The following is a 22,129-nucleotide window of genomic DNA, read 5'->3' as shown; positions in this document are numbered from 1 at the left end:
CCAATTCCACGAAAACTTTCTGGTTTGTTTTAACTATCTATAAAGGGCACGATACATGCTCATGATATACGCATGAGGTTTTGAATTTGTCTTTTTGATATCCCAGACTATGCTCGGCCTGTTACTTCTTGGTCTTTTTCTCTTTCTTCGACTTCTTATCTTTTTTGTTTTGCTTCGTCTCTGTTTTAGAGCCTTGCTTATCGGCTTCCATCACATCCTGATGGTTGTCTGCTGAAGGTTCTTGCCCAGCACCCAAAGACTCACCCTGGAAGGTGTCTTTTTGATCGTATTCTTCAACTTCCACGTCTTCTATTATCAAGTTGTCTTCGGCTTCAGGCTCAATCTTGCTATCACTTGCTAAAGAAGGCTCCTTGGATTCAGTATTGGAGGGCTCTGGCGTATCAGGTGCGGCCAGATCTTGATCTTCCCCTTCCACATGCACAGGCTCATCAAGCATTGCACTAAGTAATTTCTTGCAACGTAAAGCGTATTCTTTGGAAGGTGCAGCTTCGGTTTCGGTCTTCGAAACATTTTCTTTTGCACCTTCTTCTGATTTAGATTCAGCATTCTCAGCCTTCCCACCATACAATTCGGCGTTAATCTTTTCTTCGAGCCTTTTGCTGTAGTCGTTCCATTTGTCGATCACAGCACGTAAGTCAGTCTCAACACGGGTTCTCGCTCCGCCCTGGATCTCTTCAAAGTATGCAATTAGATCATTTTCATAGGAATCAGGTACACTTTCGATGTTTTTTAGTAGCCAGTTCTGTTTCTGCTTGCTGAACTTCCAATTTTCTTTGTCCAGGACAAATTGCCTCAAATACAGAAGCTGGTCTTTTTCTGGAGGAGGCCCGCGTTCTGTCTTTGGCTTTTTTACTCGTTTTGGTGGTTTTTTTGTCTTGTCGTTTTTATCTTCCTCCAGTTGTCTCTTTTTGTTGAGTTTTTTGGCTACTTTGTTGGTGATTGCGCTGCCGTCGAAATGCGTGGTTGCAGAAAATGTATCATCCGTGACCTCTGATTTTACTTTGAGCCCAAGACGTTTCCAAGCTGGTACTTTACTCATATTTGCTGTTGGGTTGAATAATATGGTAGGTGAACCCATGTGCATTCATGTGAAGAGGTCGTGCGCACCCCGATGCCATCACCAGAGGTTCATTAATAGGAAAGACTCATTATTGGGTCATTGATATCATCGAGTCCCTGGTAAAATAGATTTTTGAGCTACGAATAACAAATAGATACGCAATCAAATTTGGGGGTATAAATGCTTTGGAAGAACATTTTCAAATACCTAGCACAATATACAGGAAATGCCATCGACTATATAAAGCCATATTTCCGCACTTAAACACAATCTTTCAGAAAATTATCGTCTTAATAAAATTTGTTCATCCAAAACACAATTAAATGTTCCCTGTAGAATTCTGCGGGCGTTGGCGAGGAGCTACTACTCCGGACCAGTGGCTGGTGAACTCTATTCCCCGCCGCTCAGTACACCTAGCTATATTGATAAACACATGGTTTGAGTCCGTTTCAGGAAATCTACCTGTTATGGATATAAAAATTGTGTACATACTTCTTGTTTGGAAACGCTATTCTTTCCATGATGCACATTGTCTTTTCTAATTTTGTAGTTACTTGTCCTCGACGCCGATATCAGACTCACTTCATTTCGAGAAAATCAAGACACCACCTGAATTTCTTTTGAACCGTCTTGTTCGTTTCGGTAGTTTTTAAAGCTCGCTTAGTTCAAGTAAAACAAAAAGGCTCAATGCTATGCTCAGACGTGATGTATGGCTGTTGCTCGCATCATATGTCTTTAGTATTTCATATCTGTAGTATGTGGTTCCAAGAACCGTTGAAACTGGTTGTGTAAATGAAATCTTTGATTTGCGCAACACTTCTTTTGATGCTTTCGATGGATTGGAATACAAAGCTTGAAATGGCAACTTGGAAATACTTCACTCATTTGTATATTTTACAAATCGTTCAAGAACATTGGATAATTGTGAGTCGTGCGCTCAAAACCATGCTCTAAAAAGGATGCTTTAAGAGCTTGTACGGATACGATGTAAAATAATCAAAATTGTTCCTATGACAATCACGATCGCGACAATAGAAACGATAAAGCTGCACGATGCATTTGAGTTCCTTGATCTTTTGGCTGGCTCGCAAAATCTGGCTGTTTGGTCTCTTCTGCTGTATGGCGGAGGCTTGTCAAAGATGTTTCCGCTGCTTCTCAAATTATGCGGGGCTGCCCCTGTCAGTTCGATTGGAAACTGTGTTGGTATCGGGTTCGTGTTCATCATGTAAATATTCAATGATCAAGGCACTTTTTACTTAAACTTCTTGAGTCAGAAGTAGTTCATGAAAATACTTCATTCGAACAAATTAGAATCTTTTTAAAGTGTATCATCAACCTTCTGTTTCACTTCCCTCAATGAGCGCTCGCACTCATGTGTTTTCTGCCGTAACAACAATGACAGTAATTATTGATCAATACCTGATATTTATCACTGCTTTAATGTTTTGTCAAACTTTACTAATTTTCATAACCAAAAGGAAACCTTACAATTTGCGGCCTATGCTAGTAGGCAAGTATCAAAATAAAAGCGCGTCCGAAATATGTCGCATAAAGGTTTGCAGAAAATTCGTTTTCGTTTTTAAAATAAATGAGATATGCACTTTATCATCTCCAGTTTTTTGATGCTTAGATTGAAAATAGAAGAAGTCTCTATAAAACACTCGCGCCAGCAGTATTAAAGTTGTGCCCGTAGCCTGACGTTTTGGCAGACTTGCGCCTCAGGATCAATTCACTCAAAGCTTCTCCAATCCTTGACCCAAATCATGTGTAAATATCAAAGCAAACTGATGATTTTGATTCTAACTTCATTTTAAAAAGAACTGACCGAAAAAACACGATCTCATATACGTCTTTGTTCATAAGAAAATGACAGGCATCAAACTTTGCAGGAGTGTTACTGGGGTTTCCCTAAATGACATGCATGTTAGTCTGCCCAAAAGTTTCTTGAAACGGACAGCTGTCCATACAGTGAGAAATTTCCAAGTCCTATAAGCTTGGCGCATAAAGGTTTGCACAAGATTAAGGGAAGCATGTCACGTACTTCCGTGTTTTATATCATTTATAAGAAATGGGACTTGGAAGTTTGAGCAGAAATAATAAGTATGTGTTTCTCTTTAAATTATGCAGTTGTCAGTTCTGTTTGGCATGTGATAATGTTTCATTCTTAATAAGTGGACTGATCACTTTTCTGTGTCGCTTTTCATTTTCATATTCGATGACAAAAGAGCTAGCGCCACAAGCTCAAACAAATTTTTTTCACAATACCTGTTCGAGTCTGATTGAATTGTCTTTACACAATCGACTAATTCTTGATGAAATTCTTGATGAAAAGTTCTTTCCTGAATGAAATTGAAAGCTTTCATACCATGATGGTTTAAGAATGTTTCGGATTCTTTCCATGTAAATAGAGTCTTGGTTGTGATTCTCTGTGTTCATCGACCTCGACAATTATTATTTGATTTCAACTCAAAAAAATTAACGTGAAGTCAAACATCATTTTGACAGACTTTTGATAGGAACAAATTTGGGAGATTATTTCTAGCCATGCTTGGGATATGCAAAACAATTTATTGATTCTCTGCCACATCACAGACAGAACTGGCTGTTAGTACAGCTTTTCCATAATGTCTTGAGAAACATCGTCTAGTTCTCAACCACCAACTTTCATAGGCAGCACATAATAGACTTCTTTCTGTCACTTGGTCTCTTCAGAAACATCGAAAACTATCTTGACTTTATGGGAACAAGCCAACTATGAGGAAAACACTGGGAGGATTTGTTGAGTTTAGCGCTTTATTATCAGGACAACTGTTGTGAGGTGTGAACTGAAGGATGTGTTAGTCATTGGAAACTTGGGACACGAATCTGTGCTATATCGAGCGGACGATTTTGTCGTTCACGTATGTTTGCTACTCACGTATATTTGTTAAAGGATGTTGCAGATTCTCGTCTCTACCAAGACTTAAGGCTCGCAAACAACCGCGGGCGTTGCTTTTAACCACACTTCGTGTTCTTCGGAATCAGAAATAGCATACCTATTCACCAGTTTCGTTTAGCGGATATGTATTAGCGAATATTGATAGTGATCGGCGAAGGTATAGAATTTTGCGGAGGGTAAAAAGACTTTATAAAAAGCGTTCATCGCATCAAACATGGGTGTTACCTTCTAGTGTGCTCCGTTGTGCCTTCAGTTTTACCTTCGGTTTTTCCCTCAAATTTACCTTCTGTTTTCCCCTCAAACTTACCTTCGGATTTTCCTTCAATTTTACCTTCGGTCTTGCACTGGGTCTTACCCTCAAATTTATCGACACTCCCTTCAGTTATGCCCTCGGTCTTACCCTCAAACTTACCGACGTTCCCTTCGGTCTTGCCCTCGAATTTGCCCTTGTTGTCCTCCGTCTTCCCGTCAAGTTTTGCAGCAGCGTTTTTGTCGTTTTCGATTCTGTCACTCATCTCGCTAGGCAGAACAATTTCGTGGCCCTTTTTGTCTCCGTCTTTGTGGGATATGATTTTGCAGGTCCGTTGGTTGCCATGCTTTTCGGGAACCACGTCGATGTCACTGAGCTGGTTCGCACTTAAATTTTCTTGGACTTCCTCCGTAAACTTATCAGACTTCACGTAGCCCAATTCGCCGAGAGTTTGTGCCATTGTCAAATTCGATATGCCTGGGACGGCCAGCAGCAGCGAGAACAGATCATTTTATAGTGGACCAGAACATTGCTAGTGCCAACGTCGCATCCTTTTTTTAAAAAAAAAAAAACGTAAATCGGAGCACCGAAGGCGAATTGCCGAGTAAGATTACGCAGGCAATTCATGCACCCTGGTGCCGCTGCTTTATGCGCAAGCTCGAAACGAGCATGGCCGTGCGTCGGGAGACAGAATTCCCGATGTTGGCGCAGCTCTAGGTGCCACGCATACGTAAGATTGGTGGAATGAGCGGGCGTATTTTTATCACTGATTGGGATGAGACAGCCACGATGGCTGATACCACGGCTCTCATTGCCCTGGCCGCAAGCCGCCGAGACCGGGACGCCGTGCCTCCTTTTACTCACTTTTCTCAGATTTACCTCGATGCGTATCTGGCGTATATTGCCCAAGAGGCTAGCGGGTGCGGCCGGCGGGACTCCGTGATTGCCGAGGAGAAATTCCAACAAGGCATGCGGGCGGTCGAATACACCTCGATCCGTGCCCTTGAAGAAACGGGGTATTTTAAGGGCTTCCCGATCGGGAAGCTTCGTGATTTAGTGCCGAAAGTTGAGCTCCGCCCCGGGTTTGTAGATTTCGTGAAAAGCGCCGGGTGTCCGGTCTATGTATTGAGCGTGAACTGGTGCCGTAGGCTTATTGAATGGGTGTTGGAGTTCCACGGTGTCCGGCATGTGACCGTGTTGGCGAATGATTTTGAGGTGGATGCCGAGGATATCACCACGGGCAAATTCGACCGGCGGTGCGATATTCGTACTGGATATGACAAAGCAATGGAGCTTGCACGCATACGCTCGTTGCACCCAGCCCTGAATCTTTTCTATTTTGGTGACAGTTCAGGAGACGTGTTGCCGATCCTCAAGGCCGACTACGGCGGGGTTATTACAGGGGGACGAGCAAGGACAGTGCTCGGCCTGCTTGCGGAAGTCTACATGTTGGAAAGTGATTTCAGGTCGCCAGATTCTGTTGGATTATATTCACAAGTACCGAAAGTATTTGAGGCGACGTGGCACGAATTGGCCGCAGCGTGGCACCGGTGAGCTGGTATGCCATCGGACTTCTGATGTCGTCAAGTAACCCCAAGGACAGATTAATTCATAGTGTTAACAGTCATCGTACTATAAATCAGAGATATTTGAATGGAAGTGTTATGAAACCATGGTGCATACTGTCAAAGAGACAACTGAGATAAAAGACGCTTGGTGATGGCGGTTTAATTGCCAGATGATAGTCGTGAATTGAGCATGCATTGTGATGGCCGACTAACGGCGCCAGTGTGTGGGTCCGTAGGGTGGCGCTTGTGCCACCATGCCCGCATGCATGGGCATGTACTGTCCGTAGGCGTATCCTGGCGGCATTGCGACAGGATATCCCTCTGCTGGCATCTGTGGGAGCGCGACTGGGGAACGGCGAGCATCGTTCACTGGACCTTGGGCGGCCAAAGGGGGCGACATCATCGTGGAAGGCGGAGGTCCGTAATGGGCGGGATATGGAGGCATGACGCGAACCATGGGGTGGGCCGGGCTGGCTGCCTGCTCAGGCCCCAGCCAATATTGTCTTGATGGGTGCTGGATATGCTGGGCTGTGGGTGCCGGCAGTTTAGCGTCCTGTTTGAAAGGCGGTGCGAGAGCATATGCGTGCTGTGGGCCGGCCAGGTTCTCATGAGAACCCTGCATAACATGCGAAGGCGTCCCGGGATGAGGATAGAGCGGCTGGCCGGGCGGCGGCGTGTTGATTGTGGCGGTGGCGGGCGAGCCTCGGGGCACGGCATCGTATGGGTGCAGCTGCCGCCCACCGTAGGGCGCCGGCCCACGGGCCTGATATCCCTGGTCAGCGTACAGAGGCGGCTCGACCGCCAGGCGTGGTGTTGGCGGGTCGGGCTTGCGCTCGGCCGTGTTGGGCGAGCCGGGCTGCGGCTTGGGCGGGCCGCCATCAGTCGCGTCGGTCTTGTGTATGCTCTTGACGAAGGCAATGCGCTCAGTGGGCAACAAGTTGACAAGGTCGCGGAGGAAGTAGTTGGGTACGCCCACGGGCTCGCTCCAGTCGGGCACGGGCGCCTTGCCCAGAGCGGCAAGGCGAAGGTTCTTGGCCCTGTTCTCGTAGAACTCGGCGCTTTTAGCGTCGCCATAGGCCTGGAAGCACAAGGCGGCACGCAGGCATGCGTCCGCGGCGTCGCCGAGCTGGTCGTCACAACGCTCGTAGACACAGCTCAAGCCGTCCCAGGCCGCGGCGGTGCCCGGCGAATTCTCATTCAACTGGAGCCGCAATGCCTGCGAGTACGCTGCCAACGCGTCCGGGAGCTGTTTCAACTCCAAGTACAACTTGCCCACGGCCAACCAGGTGATGGGCAGGCCGTCCGCGCGGCGCAATGCGATCTGGTAAGCATCGTACGCGGCGCGTGGCGAGTCGAGCAAAGTGTAGGCTTTGCCCAAGAGGCACCACGGCAAGAAGTCGCCCAGCGAGTCCTCTGCAGCGGCCGGGTCCTGTGGGTCGGCGTCCTTGGGCCGCGCGGCAGCCTGGGGCTCGGTCTTCACGACCCGGGTCAAGAGCGCCATGGCCCGCTCGGCGCGCGGCCGCAGCTCGTCGAGCAAGAGCAAGTATGCGTGGGTGATGAGGATGCGTGGCAGCAGGCCCACCGCGAGCTCGGCGCGCTCGCATGCGTCCAAGGCTTCGGGGATCTTGTTGGCGCGCTCCAAAGCCGTGGCCAAAGCACACCAGAGCGCAATGTGCTCGTTGACGCGGGCCAACAGCGGCGGCGGCAACATCAACGTGGCGGTCAACTCGTTGATCAGCGCCTCGATGTTGCCGTCCGCCGCTGCTATGGCCGCGAGCTCCGCGTGCGCGGTGCGTGCTGTCTCGACATCGGACGCCGAAAAGAGCGACAAGGATTTGGGCAAGAGCTTGAGGCAGTGCAGCAACAGCAGCGCGGCCTGGGCACGCAAGCCCATGCGAATGAGCGCCTGCGCCAGAAGAAGAAAGAGCGACGCGTCGTGCGGCTGTAGCTGGATGGCTTGCTGGATGGCCTGCAGCGCCGGGTCGTTCAAGTTCACGAGGAGGTAGCACTCAGCAAGCTCTTTGAAGAAGTCCGCGGACTTGGGAAGTTCCGGGAACCGGTCTGCAGCCTGCGTGAGCCGCAGCAACGCGGCTTGGCATCCGACGGTCTCGTTGCACGCCACGTCGTTCATGCGTAGCAGGTGCGACCACCCGAGCAACGCCGGGAGCCGCCCGGGTGTGTGGGAAAGCGCAGCCTCGTAAGCCTTGAGGGCCAAGGCGTGGATGGCCATGGACGCGGCGCACGACCCGAGTGCCATCCACGTGTCGCTGGCTTTGGTGGCGTAGGCATGCTCACCGGCCAGGCCCAGGTTCTGGCGCAGGTGGCGGCGGGCTTTCTTGACGCGGGGCAGTGTGGGCTGTGAGCGCTTGGGCATCCTGGGGGGTCAACAGGGGGTGCACGTGACCTGTGGGTGGTGAGGCCGGAAAACCGTGGGGCGTTCTGCTTTTGTGGCAGTGAGCGGGAAAAATAAAAAAAGACCAGTGCCGGCGGGGATCCAGGAGGGGGGACTGGCGGACGGGGTGCTGTAAAAAACGGGGTTTCCTACCGGCGGAAGGGAAGCGGGGCTATGGGGCAGTTGGGCGGCAGGCAAGAGCAAAGCAGCCTGGAAAAAAAGGGAAAAAATCTGTACGCTGGTGGTGGAGATTTCCGGCGGGACGGGCGCTGGCGGCTGGCGGCAGGCTAGGGGGAAATGTGTGGGGTTGGAAGATGGCTGTGTCGGGCGGGAAATCGGGAGCTGCAGATTTTGTGGTTGCTGGGGAAGAAAAAAACAAGTGGGCGAGGGCGTGAAAAGGCGGCACAATCACGGTCAACAGGATCAAAGAAAAGGGTTTCACGACGTGCACGGATAAGCCGCGCAGCATGGAGTAATCAGGCGCGCATTACATACGAAAACGCATGCAATGCGGGCTTGACGCCCGGCACGTTAGATGTGCGTCCAGGAGAAATACTCGTGCCAGAAGCCCCAAGAGGGGGGCCCGTTCGCCGACCGTCTTCTGCGCGCAGAGTGGCTCCTGCACTTGCCGTTTGAACAGCTTCAAAGGGGCCGGTTTGAACGGGACACCGGCAGTCGTTTGCGTTTAGCTGGTACTTGAGACGCCTTAGCTCATGTGATTCGCCGGGGTGGGCGCCCGGCTTCTGGAACCTTAATCGAGATTTGATACAGCGAAAGTTCGTTAAGCCACCCACATTGTGAATGCGCCCAGGGTCGAGTCGCGCCCGGAAAAGAAATTTTCGTGCTACTTTTGCTACGTGGCGCGTATGCAGTCTAGCTTGGATAAGACGTACGATCTTGCTGGTCCTCGGCGCCGTCCTTTGTTCCCGATATACAAAAATATATGGCCGAGTCTCGAGCACTTTCCAAGCTTTTACTCCTGATTGTTATATGCACCGTTCTCTTGCACCTAGGCGTTTTCTGAACCCATTTGGTGGACTTTTTTGTGGCCATTGTTGGTTCGCCGTTCTGTATCAATGAAAATCGCCACTTACTGCTGTGACGGCGACGATTCTGCAAATCGCTGCAGTGCCCAATGGAAAGACTCCTTGTCACAGCTTACGCATCCAACTGAGCAGCCCTTGTTCAAAGCACCATGTGTGGAACGGGTGGTGTGTGCATCAATCGGCTTCGGATTAAGCTTTTCATTAGTGTGCCGCCATGAGACAAGCGGAAGCCACATTCGATTTTTTGATCGCAGATGCCGCATGTCTTCCGTCACCAGACATGGGCTTACTCATGCACAGCCTCAATAGAGGTCGCAGCGCATCACCCGCGGCCTGACAATAGTGCTACGCCCATGTGCCGTGCGGATCATTTGGAGAGCGTAATTGCGTTCCCTGGTTTGCGGGAATGACTGTTCAATTCAAGGGCTAGATGCTTAGGTCTGAAGACCCCCCTTGTGGATGAGTTGGGGTGTATGCAAGGCGCTGCATTGCGGGCATATAGAGTGTTTCCGGCAAGAAAACGCATAGATAGGCGTACCTGCACTCTCGCTTGGAATTCATCTCAGTTGAGTCTCTAGCCTGCTTGCGCAAGAAAGGGGCTGTAGAGCACTTTATCTTTGTTTGCTCGGTTTTCCCGGCTATTGTCTGCTGGTTGTAATTTTTTTAGTGCTTTGTTCTTGTTGTTATTAAAACTGCATGATGTCCGATTTTCTTCTCTAATCGTCCGACGAAACATGTGTATTTTCTTCCTTCTTTCGATCTGTATATCTGCAAAACAAGACCCTAGGTTTAGAAAGTCTGGAGTGAACTGGGTTTTGTTGGCGATCAATGTTTCGTGAAGGAGACTTCGCACCGCATCTGACTCGGGCTTTTGGGAAATTCTTGGGTAGACTTAAGGTTCAGCGGAAAGTCTAACCCAGTATGAGTGTAGATGGAGGCTTGTTTTATTATTGTTAAGCACGCTTTCGCGCAATGTTTTATGTAGCCTGCTGTGCATGCATTTGCTGGCATCTATATGGGCTCTGCGGAAAGCTCTTTGTTTCCCCGATGGTCTTGCAGGTAAGCCTTCCGGGTGAGATGGCTCGGGTAAAGGACTTGCCACGTCACTCGCACTTGCTTCATTCAGACTTGCAGACATTGATACGAAGTGAACGTATTTTGTGTTTCTGGAGCGGTCAAACTAGTCAAACGTGATTTCTGATTACAGATTTGTCTTCCACTGTGGAGATTAAAGGTATAGCCGTGGTTGGTCACAAGAAAAATTTAGACTGTCCAAGTGCAAGTGCACATTGTGAAGCCCTCGCATCCTGGCCAGGAGCCGACGTTCGCATTAATTTACCCGATCGGCCTCTTCATGACCCTTTAGCGCCAATATACCGTGCACGAATGAAAACAATACATTTTTCTTACCAGATACATATACTTTTTCCCCACAAGATAGATTTTGAAATACTCAAGGGTGAAGCGGTTGAAAAAAGTCAGCTGGAATCATGTGGAATCTCCCGGAATACGTTGGAATCATCGAACGTATTGCGCGGAGCTCAGTGCTTGCTCTTTTCCTCCAGATGCACATGCAGTGCCATACAATCCTAAGCAGGTGTGCTGCACTTTACGCGCCACATGCCAAGCCCTTTGCTGCATACTATTGAAATTGAACTCAAGCTGTGCATTTAGTTAACTCACTTTGTATTGTAAAATTTGAACAATAGCACAAGGTACTACCAAGGACGTTCAATTTTAAGTCCCGCTCTTTTCTCCATGCAGGTGTAAACAAAGATAAATCAGCTTGTGGGTGCCAAAAAAAGCAAATTTGCGCATGGCGCCAAAGACCATGTGTATCGACGCGCAAGTGAGGCAAGTGGTACAGAAAGCGAGAGTGTTCCTGAAGCAAATCCGTGACCGCCTGCGCAAGCTTGAGATAGCACAATCACGTGCTGCATGTCGCTACCTCTTGCGCACTGTGAGTCACGTGACTTTAGACGTTCTTTCAGAAAATTGAACCTCATCGGGGTAGCCCGCTCACGTGCCGTGCTTCGCGTTTGATTGTTACTTCGACTGGAGCGATACGTCACAGCGCTTGCTTGAAGACAAAATGACATTCATAATTCGCAGAACGCTCAAGCGAATAAGCGGAGTCTCGCTTTGCAGATGTCTCGTGCATATCTCTCGGCCACCCGCACCCATCGCCTTTTCCAAGCGCAACTTGAACACGGATTCCAGCCTAGCACATGTGTCTCATTTTTTAGCCCACTCTCTTGTTCCTAAGTGCACATCGTGTGGAATCACGTTGCAGAAAACCGAACCACAGGCTGCCGGATATTTCATAGAACCAAAAGCGTCTGTGCCCGATGCGCAAAAGGCTGCAAAAGCGAACCCCACGCGACTGACAGATAAGATTTTCGACGACCACTTTCGCGACTTAAGCGATGAGGACAAGTCACTATTACTCAATGGGGCAGAGATGGACTTGCTCTCGCCGCGTAACCGAAAACCCATTTCTCCCTCGCAGCAAGAACGAAGTGGACATCAGTGTCTCCGTTGCCGCAACGCACATCACCGTTCTGCGTTTGACGCAGCTGAGTATCAGACAGAATCGGTGGCTCAAGTAATGCAACGTGTGCCTGAAGACGGCCATTTGGTATATGTGGTGAGCCTGGTTGATTTCCCCTTATCGCTCAATGAGGATGTGTTTCGATTCCGCTCTGCCAAATCAATACAGTATGTCATCACAAAGTCGGATTTGCTTTTCCCTACAAACAACCTCGCTTCTCGATATGGCACTCAATTTTTTCAGGATTACATGCATAGGACATACGGTGTTCCTCAAAACCATGTCCATGTTGTCTCAGGAAAGTCTGACTGGAACACAGACACGTTTTTGGCTTCTATTCGTAACAACTCCTTCTTCATCGGAAGCGTCAACTCAGGTAAGTCGACGCTTCTCCAGCTGGTGATGCAGGTAGTTCGAAAACAACGGGAGAGTTTGCCGAATGCACGAAAAGAACGGGATAGACAAAAGAAACAGGACGACATTATTTCGAATGCTCGCTCGTATGCTGCGGCCAGGCTACGTCTTCGCATGTGGGAGAAACAGAAAACGGATATCGGTCCCGGCTCTTCTTTTATGCCTGGTTTCACGCGTGACATAATTCCGCTTGAACTCTCAAAATCCACCACCGTCTTTGATGTACCTGGTTTTAGCAGTAAGCACGCAGCACACTTGTACGACTTTCTTTCTGCCAAAAGCATCAAGCAGTTGCAGAAAGGCGCCTTGTTTCACAAACACGGCACTTATCTCTCGAAGTATGTGACTGCAAAAGAAGGCCAAGTGGTCACAGTAGGCGGGCTTTTCTTTCTACAGGTCCCTCGAGGCTGTATGTACCAAGTCCGCAATGTGATAAACCACAAGGTGCACGTATTCAGCAATATGGAAAAGGCCATGCAGGTATGGAAGGATGCAAAGGACCCCAATGCTGTTCGTGACGTGTTTTTGGTGGACCACCTCAAAACAGATGTGGAGAAACACGTGGTTCCTCCTTTTGACGGGTCATGCGATATCGTGCTCCGGGGCCTTGGCTTCGTGAACATCAAGGCCACGGGGGCAAGACCAGATCCAGCGACCGCAGAAGACGTGATAATTTATCTCCCCAAAGGAATTTCTGCTGTTTCTCGAGTCCCCATTAGCAAGTATATCACAAAAACTCTTTCAGGCAGAGACAAGGGGGGAAATGTATTGAGAAAAGAGAAATGGGTCCAAATGAGCACCAAGGAACTCAAGAGGTATACTGGAAAAGAGCCATTCTTTTGGCCAATAATTCCCCTGCAATAAGTAAAACAAAGGTTTCACTTGTACATAGTAAGTCGAATAATTCTTCTTGAGGGTTGGATCCAGACTATTCAACGCAAGAGGTGCAAACATAGGCAATTGCAAAGAAAAAAAAAGAACAATAAAGCGGCACAATGGTGTGCCGCTTTATTGTTACTGCCCTTGGACTTGCCTACGTCGTCTACAACTGTCTAGCCATGGGAGAAAGTATTTCGCTCAACTCAGTTTTTCGAAAGAACACCTGGGTATACTGAGTCAACTAATTTATTGAGAGTCAACTAATTTATTGAGAGTCTGACCCTTACCAGAAACAATGTTTTATTTCGAACCACAAACCTGGAAATCTCAGTATGGGTACACGTTCGGCATCTTTTGCAAGTGCGTACCAATTGTTCTTCGACGCCATATAATCTGGCAAGTAGAAGCGAGACGACGCAGGACTCGCTATTTTCGCATGCCGTCTGAACGTGTTCAGAAACCGCTTATTCTTTGAGTTTCCACTTTAATAAGTACTCCATAAATATTCCTTTGTATTTGAAAATCTTTTGCTTTCGTCTAAAGCGGGACGGTCCAAATTAACCTTTCATCTGTTTAGCATGCATTAGATTACTCAGGATTCATCTCAGTGTCAGCCCGACAGTTTCAGCATAAAGTCTACTTTGAGTTCTGGGGCCCCTATACTGGCTTTAAATTAAAGACATGGATTTGGCTTTGCTAGATCCTACAAGAATCCAACAAACAGCACCTTGGTTAGAATGAGAAGCATGAGCAGCTATAGTGGTATTCTGTTGTTTGAAACCGCGCAAATGTGCGATTGGAGGCAAAATATCAGTGCACACCCAACACTTTGTTTTGAGAACATACATTCAGGCCTTTTAAGTTGAGAATGAGCAAACTGCCGATTGACACATCGGCAAGAAATCGATACGATCAAGGAAACGCCTGTTTGTGATTGGCCCTGGGTCATTCGAAATCGGACAAACTTGGAATCGGGAGGAGCCGTAGTCTATTTATTAGGGCGCTATGCATGGTCTTTTAGAGGGAGCATGATATTCGTGAGAATGGAATTTTCTATTGGCTTTTGGGTCTATTTCTGTTTTCATTCACATAACCCAACTTTGCTCATTCTAAGTCTTACAATTGTTGCTCATGGCCTTGGTGACGGTGAAAGTTCTGGTTTGCCTTTTGCAACATTAGTCCATAGAGCTTGTAGCTCTTAACCTTCAGAGACCTGACACTGAGTCGTATGCAATGAGTATTGTTCTCTGTGTTTTTTCAGTGATCTCTATTTTATTTGCTACATAACCAAACCAAAGGGCTTACGAACTGCCATGTCGAAAGGGATTGAAGACACGGCCCTCACCTTCTTATCAATACATCTCTGATGAAAGTGATGGGGAATCAAGGACTACTGGAAAGTACCCGCGCGAACAGCAGGGCCACCATTCTGGAACACATAACCTCACGACGACTTGCCAGTAGATCTGCAGGTTCAGAATCGAGTGCACCGGTGCTTCTTTTCAACTACCCGCGAACAGCAAGCAAGAAGGCGCCAGATGGAGAGTTGCGTGGCAGCGGCACTCCGCCATGTCGGCCGCGCTCGGCCTTGAAAAAGAAAAGATGAGCCGTGCCATCTAACATGCTCGATGCAACAAGCTCTCGAAGATGTGGCACCTGCCTAGATGTGCCTACCCCCATCCGGCCCACGCGGCGCAGCATATGCAACGTTTGTTTTGTTGGCCCCCGGCGCGCGCGCATCCCGACTAAGGCCCGCCGCCTGCAGGACCTGCTTGTAGGGATGCGGGAGCCCAAGAGTGCCCGTTGACCGGAGCCCGTTGGCCGGACCCGTTAAAGTTTGTTCCTTGATTTTTGATTACACGGACCAGGCATCTCATCACACGGACCAGGCATCTCATCACACGGTGGGAGCCGCCATGGCCCCAAAACTTTTTTTTCTGCTCAAGGCGCCCGCCGAGGCAAGCATGCAGAACGCCGATCGTGCCGAAGGAGCTGCCAAGTCGCGTACCCCATACCCAACGTGCATGGAGATGCGCCTTCACTCGAGGAACACGAAAAACGAAGCACGAAGAAACGAAACACGAAGAAACGAAACACGAAGAACGAAACGAGTGGGCAGCGACACACACTCTCACGACCCGTCTTCCCCCACGCACCCGACTGGCCCAAACAGGCAATATCGACTCCGCGTGCTCCCGTCCAAACCATCTCTGACCAGCCGCCTCTGACCTTCCGCTGTGTCTGCCTCCCACTCTGGCAACTGGCCGAACACAGAGCCCGAGCAGCCCAGAACACGCCGCTCCAAGCAGCCCAGAACACACCACCCGAGCAGCCCCCACATCATGATCAAGTCCGAAAGCAGAAAGTCCAGTCTTTTCAGCTCATTGAAGACGCGCCGCTCCTTGAAGGACATGTCCGTCCGGGCACAGAAATCCTCGCTGGTGATCAGCGGCCCATTCCCGCAACCCACGCCGGAGGCCCGCGCCACCCCTGAGCCGGCACACGCGCTCTCGCCGCTCGACCCGAACGCGGCGGTCGGGAAGCGGTACTCGCAGGTCTATTTCGCCGGGCCCGAGGGCCAGGAAAACACGCAGAAACGGCACTCGCTCGCGTGGCAGAAGCACGCGGCCGGCCTGGCCAGCGAGCTCTCCTTGGCCACGCTTTCGGCCGTGCCCAGCGACATGGCGTCCGTCGACTCGGCGCTGGTGGACTTGCCCCTGCCCACGATCATGGAGCACGACCGCAGAGCCCCTTCGCTCGACCTGGTGGGAGCCGCGGGTCTCTGGCGCTCCGCGGGCAGCCGCGGCATGGGTCTTGGCGAGACATGTGCGCCGCGGCGCATCCACCGCACCACCAACATCGGCGACATGCGCAAGTTCATCGACGGCGCCGACATGTTGCCCATGAGCAACCGCAGGTCGCTCGAGGTGGAGGCGCACGAGATCCAGACGCTCGGGGCCCGCGCCTGCCGGCGGGACTTTGGCGTGCAGTGTGCCGTGCGGCTCGTGGAGAATGCGTTTGTGATGACGTTCTCGGCCGCGGGGCGCGGCGGGCCTCGCGACTGGGACGACGTGGACGAGGCCGAGGTGTTGAAGGGCGACGCGGACGACGACGCCGCGGACTTGTTGCCTGTCGCGGACGTGTGAGGATCTTGGGGTGTGATCTCGGGTATGATCTTGGCTATGTTCTTGGGGCAGGGGTTTGGGGTATAATACTGGGGCGGGTCTTGGGCAAGAATATTGGGGCTTGACAAACAGACAGTGTTGTCCGCCTTGGCACGCTTCGGCTTTAGAACGTGTCCCATGACAGACGGCAGCCTGTGCTCCAAAAAAAACCAAAAAAAAAAACACCGTTCTACAACCTCTCAAGGTGCAAATGCCACCGAACCCTAATCCACGTCGAGGGCGAGTGTGCTCGCTGGGACCCAGGCAAACAAGGTGGACTTGATTCCGACATGTCCAGCTTTCCCGTGGCGCAGGTGGGGTCCACTTCACTACACGTGGAAAGGGCCCGGGCGAGGGGATCTCCACGCAAAAGCGGATAGCTGGCTTTCGCCGGTTTTGCGGGGAACAACGTTCCCTGGCCTCCGAGCCCAGAGACCTACAGAGAGGAGACTTGGGGCAGGGCCATGGTGCGCCCCCCAGCGCGTTACTTCACGGGTGGCCGAGTCCCGAGACCCGCATTTTTTTTGAAATGCTACGCACGCGTCTCGGGCCTCACGGCACCAAGCGGCCAGCGGGCCGTCTTGTGCCACCACGCTTTGCCGCTCGACTTCATGGCCCCAGGCTAGATGCTCACATGTAAAGGCAGGATCTCCAACACGGCACCGGCGCGCGCGGCGGCACACACCCGTGCACCGCCCGTGCCAGATCAACAAAAAAAACCACCGTAGATCTCCAAGTATAAGCTTCACTTCCACCGCCTCAGTATTTCTCGCAGCATGCCCGGCTCCGACATCCCCGACATTCTCTCGTCCTTGTCGTTGAAGGACGACAAGGCCCTGGCCGCCGCGGCGGCCACGCCGGAGCAGGCCAACCCCGCAACTCCTGCCGGCGCCAAAGACAAAACTGCACAAGATGCAAGTAGTGCCAAAGACACAAACGAGACAAACAAAACGAAAGCCACAGCTGACACAAACGACACAAACGACACATCTGACCCGCCCGCCGAGCCGGAGTCCAACTTGATCAACTCCACCTACGAGGTCAAGGTCAAGTTGGCCGACTTGCAGGCAGACCCCAACTCGCCGCTCTTCTCCGCCAAGTCCTTCGAGGAGTTGGGCTTGAAAGACACGTTGCTCAAGGGCCTCTACGCCATGAAGTTCAACAAGCCGTCCAAAATCCAGGAGAAGGCGTTGCCGCTCTTGTTGAAAAACCCGCCGCAAAACATGATTGGCCAGTCGCAGTCGGGAACCGGCAAGACCGCGGCGTTTTCCTTGACCATGCTTTCGCGCGTGGACGAGCTGCAGAAAACGCCGCAGGCGCTCTGCTTGGCGCCCACGCGCGAGCTTGCCCGGCAGACGTTGGAGGTCGTGCAGAGCATGAGCCGATTCACGGGCATCTCCACGCGCTTGGTCGTGCCCGGCCTGGTGGGGCGCAAGGAGGCCGTCTCGGAACACGTGTTGGTGGGCACGCCGGGCGTGGTGTTGGACCTCTTGAAGTACCGCCAGATCAAGCCCGCGGGCTTGCGCGTGTTTGTGTTGGACGAGGCGGACTCCATGTTGGAGGCCCAGGGCTTGGGCGACCAGTGCGTGCGCGTCAAGCGCCAGTTGCCGCAGACAACGCAGTTGGTGTTGTTTTCCGCGACTTTCCCGACGGAGGTGCGTGCGTACGCAGAGAAGTTCGTGCCCAACGCCAACTCGTTGGAGTTGAAGCAGGAGGAGTTGAACGTGGACGGCATCAAGCAGCTCTTCATGGACTGCGACTCGCCGGACCACAAGTTCGAGATGTTGTGCGGCTTGTACGGCTTGTTGACCATCGGCTCGTCCATCATCTTTGTGGAGACCAAGCACACAGCCGACAAGTTGACCAAGATGATGATGGCCCAGGGCCACAAGGTGTCCGTGCTCCATGGCGGCCAGGACAACGCGGACAGAGACCGCCACATCGACGACTTCAGAGAGGGCCGCTCGAAGGTCTTGATCACCACCAACGTGTTGGCCCGCGGCATTGACATTGCCTCCGTGTCCATGGTGGTCAACTACGACTTGCCCCTCGACGCGCAGAAGCGGCCCGACCCCTCGACGTACTTGCACAGAATCGGCCGCACGGGGCGCTTCGGCCGTGTGGGTGTGTCGGTGTCCTTCGTGCACGACAAGAAGTCGTACGCTGACTTGCAGGCGATCATGAACTACTTCGGCAACGTTGAGATGACCAAGTTGCCCACGGACGACTGGGACGAGGTCGAGAAGATCGTGAAGAAGGTGATCAAGAAGTAGACAGCAATGGTGTGAAGGTCATATGGCGGTGTCGGAACTGAGGCAATCTTCGCATCGGGTCGTTCTGCCTCTGGAAATTTACGAATGTGGAGACAATGGGCGGATGCTCTCCTGAAGCACGGGCCTGGTACAAGTAACCGTTGCACGGCTTCCTCGGGCCAGTGGTTGTGATGAGGCATGTCTCATTGTTTGGAGAGTATGTCGCAGTAATACAGACAACGGGATCATGTTCGCCAGATGAAGGCTGCAGCGTGTCAGCTGTAGACATGTGTGGCTCCAACACCGCGTCCTTTTTTATTCAGTTGCCATGTTTAAAAATAGTTCCAGAGCGTATCAGTGTTGCTGCACATGTCGTTGTATCGATGTCGCGTACTTAAAGTAATAGAGGATCTTCAATATAAAACATCGTTGCGATGGAATCACTAAAGACTTTTCGATGGAGCTTACAGGACCACTGCACGCAAGTCCCACGGACGCTTTGGTGATTCTCCGTCAGCATCGAAGAAAGGACTAGAATAGCTGGCGTGATGTGACAACACGAGGGTACTGATATTGGAGCAGCAGTATCGGCGATACGACATGGCTAGAATTCAACTTGTGCTTAGATCAATGCAAGATCAATAGATCTTAGATGGTGAGGTGGAGTAATATATATTATCGGTGACATACCATTGATAAAATAGTATCGATGCCATAGATTCAGTCGAATGATATCACGTCATGAAAGAACCTTGAGGCAAGAACACGCAACAATAGCCAGCCACAGGAAACTGAATTACTGCCAACAGATAAGCACACGAAGAGCACAAGCAGGTCGCCGACGTGATATTGTAACATCGCTACTAGAGCATCGACAAGACCTCCCGTGAACAATATCGACAGAATAGCTGCCGCCTCAAGAGTTTGCCATAGTATTGTTTTTGCCGGAGGCTATTTGATGATATTGATGTGATACTGAAGTGATGCCATCGTTGAGCAATACCTTCACAAAGCCGTCACGGCAGAAAATCATTGGTACGTCGCTACAAGATCAATTCGATGAAGTCACAATGACCTTACGATATATCTATTTCAACAGAGTAAAGCCTGTAATAGTGCTGTATCAGCGTGAACTTCTTGATATTGTTACCTCCACAATGAATTATCACCAAGAGTCAGGATACTCACTCACTAATTGAATTTGGCTCTTATATAATACTAGTGGATTAGAAGAACGGGTACATATACAATGGGATCGACACTTTGGGCACATCTTCTTGTACAACACGTACGAGTCCCTTTTCTGCGATGCTTGTTTTGGTCCCACCAAGGGACGAAAAGGTTTTATTCATCGCGTTGAAGATGGAGGAGGAGGAGGCCAGGCACATTGATGTGATGAGTGATGGAAAACATCCTTGTCATTTTAGTGCATCTACAGTACAACGGCATTGTTCTAATACAGTACTATCATCATGGTAGAGCACTGTTATTATAATACATCACCATCGATAGGGTACAGTATTCAGTATAGTACATCCACCATCAGAGTACATCCACCATCAGAGTACATCCACCATCAGAGTACATCCACCATCAGAGTACATCCACCATCAGAGTACATCAACATTATAATGCATCATCAGTAGAATACATCAGTAGAGTACACCGCCATTATAATGCATCATCATTAAAATACACCACCATTATAATACATCATCATTAGAGTACACCACCATTAGAATACACCATCATTATAATACGATCATTAAAACACACCACCATTAGAATACACCACCATCAGAATACATCAGCATCATAATACACTACCATTAGAATACATCAACATCACAATACACCATCATAATACACCATCATAATACACCATCATAATACACCATCACAGTACACCATCATAATACACCATCATAATACACCATCATAATACACCATCACAGTACACCATCTCATAATACACCATCATAATACACCATCACAATGCACCATCATAATACACCATCACAATACACCATCATAATACACCACCACCGCGCCGTCTCTTAACACAGTCGATACATTGAAGTTGGTATGAACATCGCTATGGTACATGGCCAGGCCGGCCCCTCTCCCGGCCGGCCCCTCCATGTGATCTATTTACACGCGGCCAAGGCTCAGCGGCCTAGCGGTCAAACACCACCGAGGGCTTGAAGCGCGCCGGGGCCCGCTCCGCCACCACGTCCCAGTTGATGCATCTCCACACACTGTCCAAGTACTGCAGCTTGCCGAACACGCCGTAGTCGTGCAAGTACGCCCGCATGGACGCGTCCACCGCGAGCAACGGCACCAACTTGCGGTCCAGGTACAACGTGGCCTCCTCGGCCTCTTCGACAGAGCCCAACACGGTGCTTGCCGCGGGATCCTCCGGCGCAGGCACGGCGTCAAGGGAGGGCTCTGCCGGCAGCCGAGGCGCGCCGGCGATCTCGCTGCGTTCCCGCTGCCTGCGCGCGGCGGCCTCCTCGCGCGCCAGCCGCTGCTGGCGCAACTTGGAGAGCTGGCCCAGGCGCACGGCGTCGTCCACCACCCCGGCGTTGTAGGTGTTGACGACGGCCAAGGTGCTGAACGACAAGTCGGCCTGCGAGCCGCCGCGCAACGACGACGCGGAGTACGAGGCCTGGGCGACCAACCACGTGACGCCGTCGCCCTTGATGGCGAGCGCGGAGTTCAACAAGAGCGAGCGCAACTCGGCCACCGAGCCGAACGAGTCGTCGATCCACTCACGGAGCGCCGCGTGGGCCGGCTCGTTGTCGGGCCGCGTGGCGATGGAGGGCGTGCGCAAGAGCGCCTCGGCGCCCGGCTTGCCGCCCGGAAGCGCAGCCTCGTGGGGCCGGAGCGATTCTAGGCAGAACTGCAAGTTGTGGAGCCGGGCCGCGCAGGCCGTGATGGGCGCCAACTCCGGCGTGTTGAACGTGGACGCAATGAGCTCGGACAAGTCCGCGGGCGTGTTGTCCACGCCCAAGTCGTGGATCTGCGCGTTCAAGCGGGCCGTGAGCGCCTCGCCCTGCCTGAACCACAAGTCCTCAAACGCCTTGTAGGAGTACAAGCCGTGGAACGCGGACTGCGAGGTTTTGATGTGCTGGAACACCGGTGTTTCCGCGAGCTTGTAGGTGAGCAGCCGCGCGAACGCCTTGTGCGTGCTGCGGAGCGGAGCGGCGAGTCTGGCCATGGTGTGGTGTGGTTATGTGGGGGGTTTAGGAATCTGTGGTGGGCTGGGCTGGAGTCGTATGAAAATTTGGCGCCCGGCTGGCGCGCTGCGTGCAGGCCGCGGCCGCGCTGCTTCTGCTCTGGGGCCCTTCTGCTCTGGGGCCCTTTTGCTCTGGGGCCGGCTTTTCGTTTGGGGCCGCGGCGCGCTTCGGGCGGGCCCCCAGGCTCTGGTTGGGCTCAGCACAACGCTGGTTTTGCAGGTGGCGCAGGCTGTTGTGTCGGCTTCGGTTTTTAATGTTGGTGTTTTTTTAATGTTGGTGTTTTTTTGATGTTGGTGTTTTTAATGGTCGTGTTTTTAATGGTCGTGTTTTTAATGTTCGTGCTTTTAATGGTCGT

General features: G+C 51.1%; 9 protein-coding genes across 9 annotated transcripts in view; 4 read left to right on the top strand and 5 right to left on the bottom strand.

The window, feature by feature from the left end:
• Positions 1–112: 112 nt before the first annotated feature.
• On the bottom strand, positions 113–1,102 carry METBIDRAFT_58436 (uncharacterized protein; the record flags this gene model as incomplete). The annotated part of the gene is made up of 2 exons (XM_018858302.1): positions 113–259; positions 299–1,102. The coding sequence occupies 2 exons, from the start codon at positions 1,097–1,099 to the stop codon at positions 122–124; spliced, it is 939 nt and encodes a 312-aa protein (XP_018710260.1). The 3' UTR covers positions 113–121.
• A 2,941-nt stretch (positions 1,103–4,043) lies between these two features.
• Positions 4,044–4,729, bottom strand: METBIDRAFT_12784 (uncharacterized protein; the record flags this gene model as incomplete). The annotated part of the gene is made up of 2 exons (XM_018854265.1): positions 4,044–4,116; positions 4,245–4,729. The coding sequence occupies 2 exons, from the start codon at positions 4,727–4,729 to the stop codon at positions 4,044–4,046; spliced, it is 558 nt and encodes a 185-aa protein (XP_018710259.1).
• Positions 4,730–5,013: 284 nt separating this feature from the next.
• Positions 5,014–5,823, top strand: METBIDRAFT_79107 (uncharacterized protein; the record flags this gene model as incomplete). Its single annotated transcript, XM_018859000.1, has 1 exon — positions 5,014–5,823. The coding sequence occupies one exon, from the start codon at positions 5,014–5,016 to the stop codon at positions 5,821–5,823; it is 810 nt and encodes a 269-aa protein (XP_018710258.1).
• Positions 5,824–6,045: 222 nt separating this feature from the next.
• Positions 6,046–8,696, bottom strand: TCC1 (Tcc1p; the record flags this gene model as incomplete). Its single annotated transcript, XM_018859289.1, has 3 exons — positions 8,179–8,696; positions 6,623–8,127; positions 6,046–6,307 (listed from the first exon to the last, which is right to left on the bottom strand). The coding sequence occupies exons 1-3, from the start codon at positions 8,209–8,211 to the stop codon at positions 6,046–6,048; spliced, it is 1,800 nt and encodes a 599-aa protein (XP_018710257.1). The 5' UTR covers positions 8,212–8,696.
• A 1,626-nt stretch (positions 8,697–10,322) lies between these two features.
• METBIDRAFT_88234 (uncharacterized protein) lies at positions 10,323–13,198 on the top strand (the record flags this gene model as incomplete). Its single annotated transcript, XM_018859288.1, has 2 exons — positions 10,323–10,347; positions 11,522–13,198. 2 exons carry the CDS (start codon positions 10,323–10,325, stop codon positions 13,102–13,104), a joined length of 1,608 nt encoding a protein of 535 aa, XP_018710256.1. The 3' UTR covers positions 13,105–13,198.
• Positions 13,199–13,314: 116 nt separating this feature from the next.
• METBIDRAFT_32802 (uncharacterized protein) lies at positions 13,315–13,601 on the top strand. Its single transcript, XM_018856132.1, has one exon. The coding sequence runs from the start codon at positions 13,415–13,417 to the stop codon at positions 13,592–13,594; it is 180 nt and encodes a 59-aa protein (XP_018710255.1). The 5' UTR covers positions 13,315–13,414; the 3' UTR covers positions 13,595–13,601.
• Positions 13,602–15,093: 1,492 nt separating this feature from the next.
• METBIDRAFT_206803 (uncharacterized protein) lies at positions 15,094–16,438 on the top strand. The gene has a single exon (XM_018855002.1). It carries the CDS (start codon positions 15,462–15,464, stop codon positions 16,263–16,265), a length of 804 nt encoding a protein of 267 aa, XP_018710254.1. The 5' UTR covers positions 15,094–15,461; the 3' UTR covers positions 16,266–16,438.
• A 4,273-nt stretch (positions 16,439–20,711) lies between these two features.
• Positions 20,712–21,755, bottom strand: METBIDRAFT_45045 (mitochondrial 37S ribosomal protein mS43; the record flags this gene model as incomplete). The annotated part of the gene is made up of 1 exon (XM_018857868.1): positions 20,712–21,755. One exon carries the CDS (start codon positions 21,753–21,755, stop codon positions 20,712–20,714), a length of 1,044 nt encoding a protein of 347 aa, XP_018710253.1.
• A 191-nt stretch (positions 21,756–21,946) lies between these two features.
• Positions 21,947–22,129, bottom strand: part of METBIDRAFT_206796 (uncharacterized protein) — a 1,545-nt gene continuing 1,362 nt past the window's right edge. Inside the window, exon 3 of the mRNA XM_018855001.1 lies at positions 21,947–22,124. Coding sequence (XP_018710252.1) covers positions 22,025–22,124 — 100 coding nt within the window. The 3' untranslated portion in view covers positions 21,947–22,024. The remainder of the gene's footprint in view (positions 22,125–22,129) is intronic.

This window comes from Metschnikowia bicuspidata (genome assembly GCF_001664035.1).
Source record: "Metschnikowia bicuspidata var. bicuspidata NRRL YB-4993 chromosome Unknown METBIscaffold_5, whole genome shotgun sequence".
Taxonomy (NCBI): Eukaryota; Fungi; Ascomycota; class Pichiomycetes; order Serinales; family Metschnikowiaceae; genus Metschnikowia; species Metschnikowia bicuspidata.
Note: the sequence above shows the minus strand (reverse complement) of the source record. Positions and strands in the feature narration are given on the sequence as shown.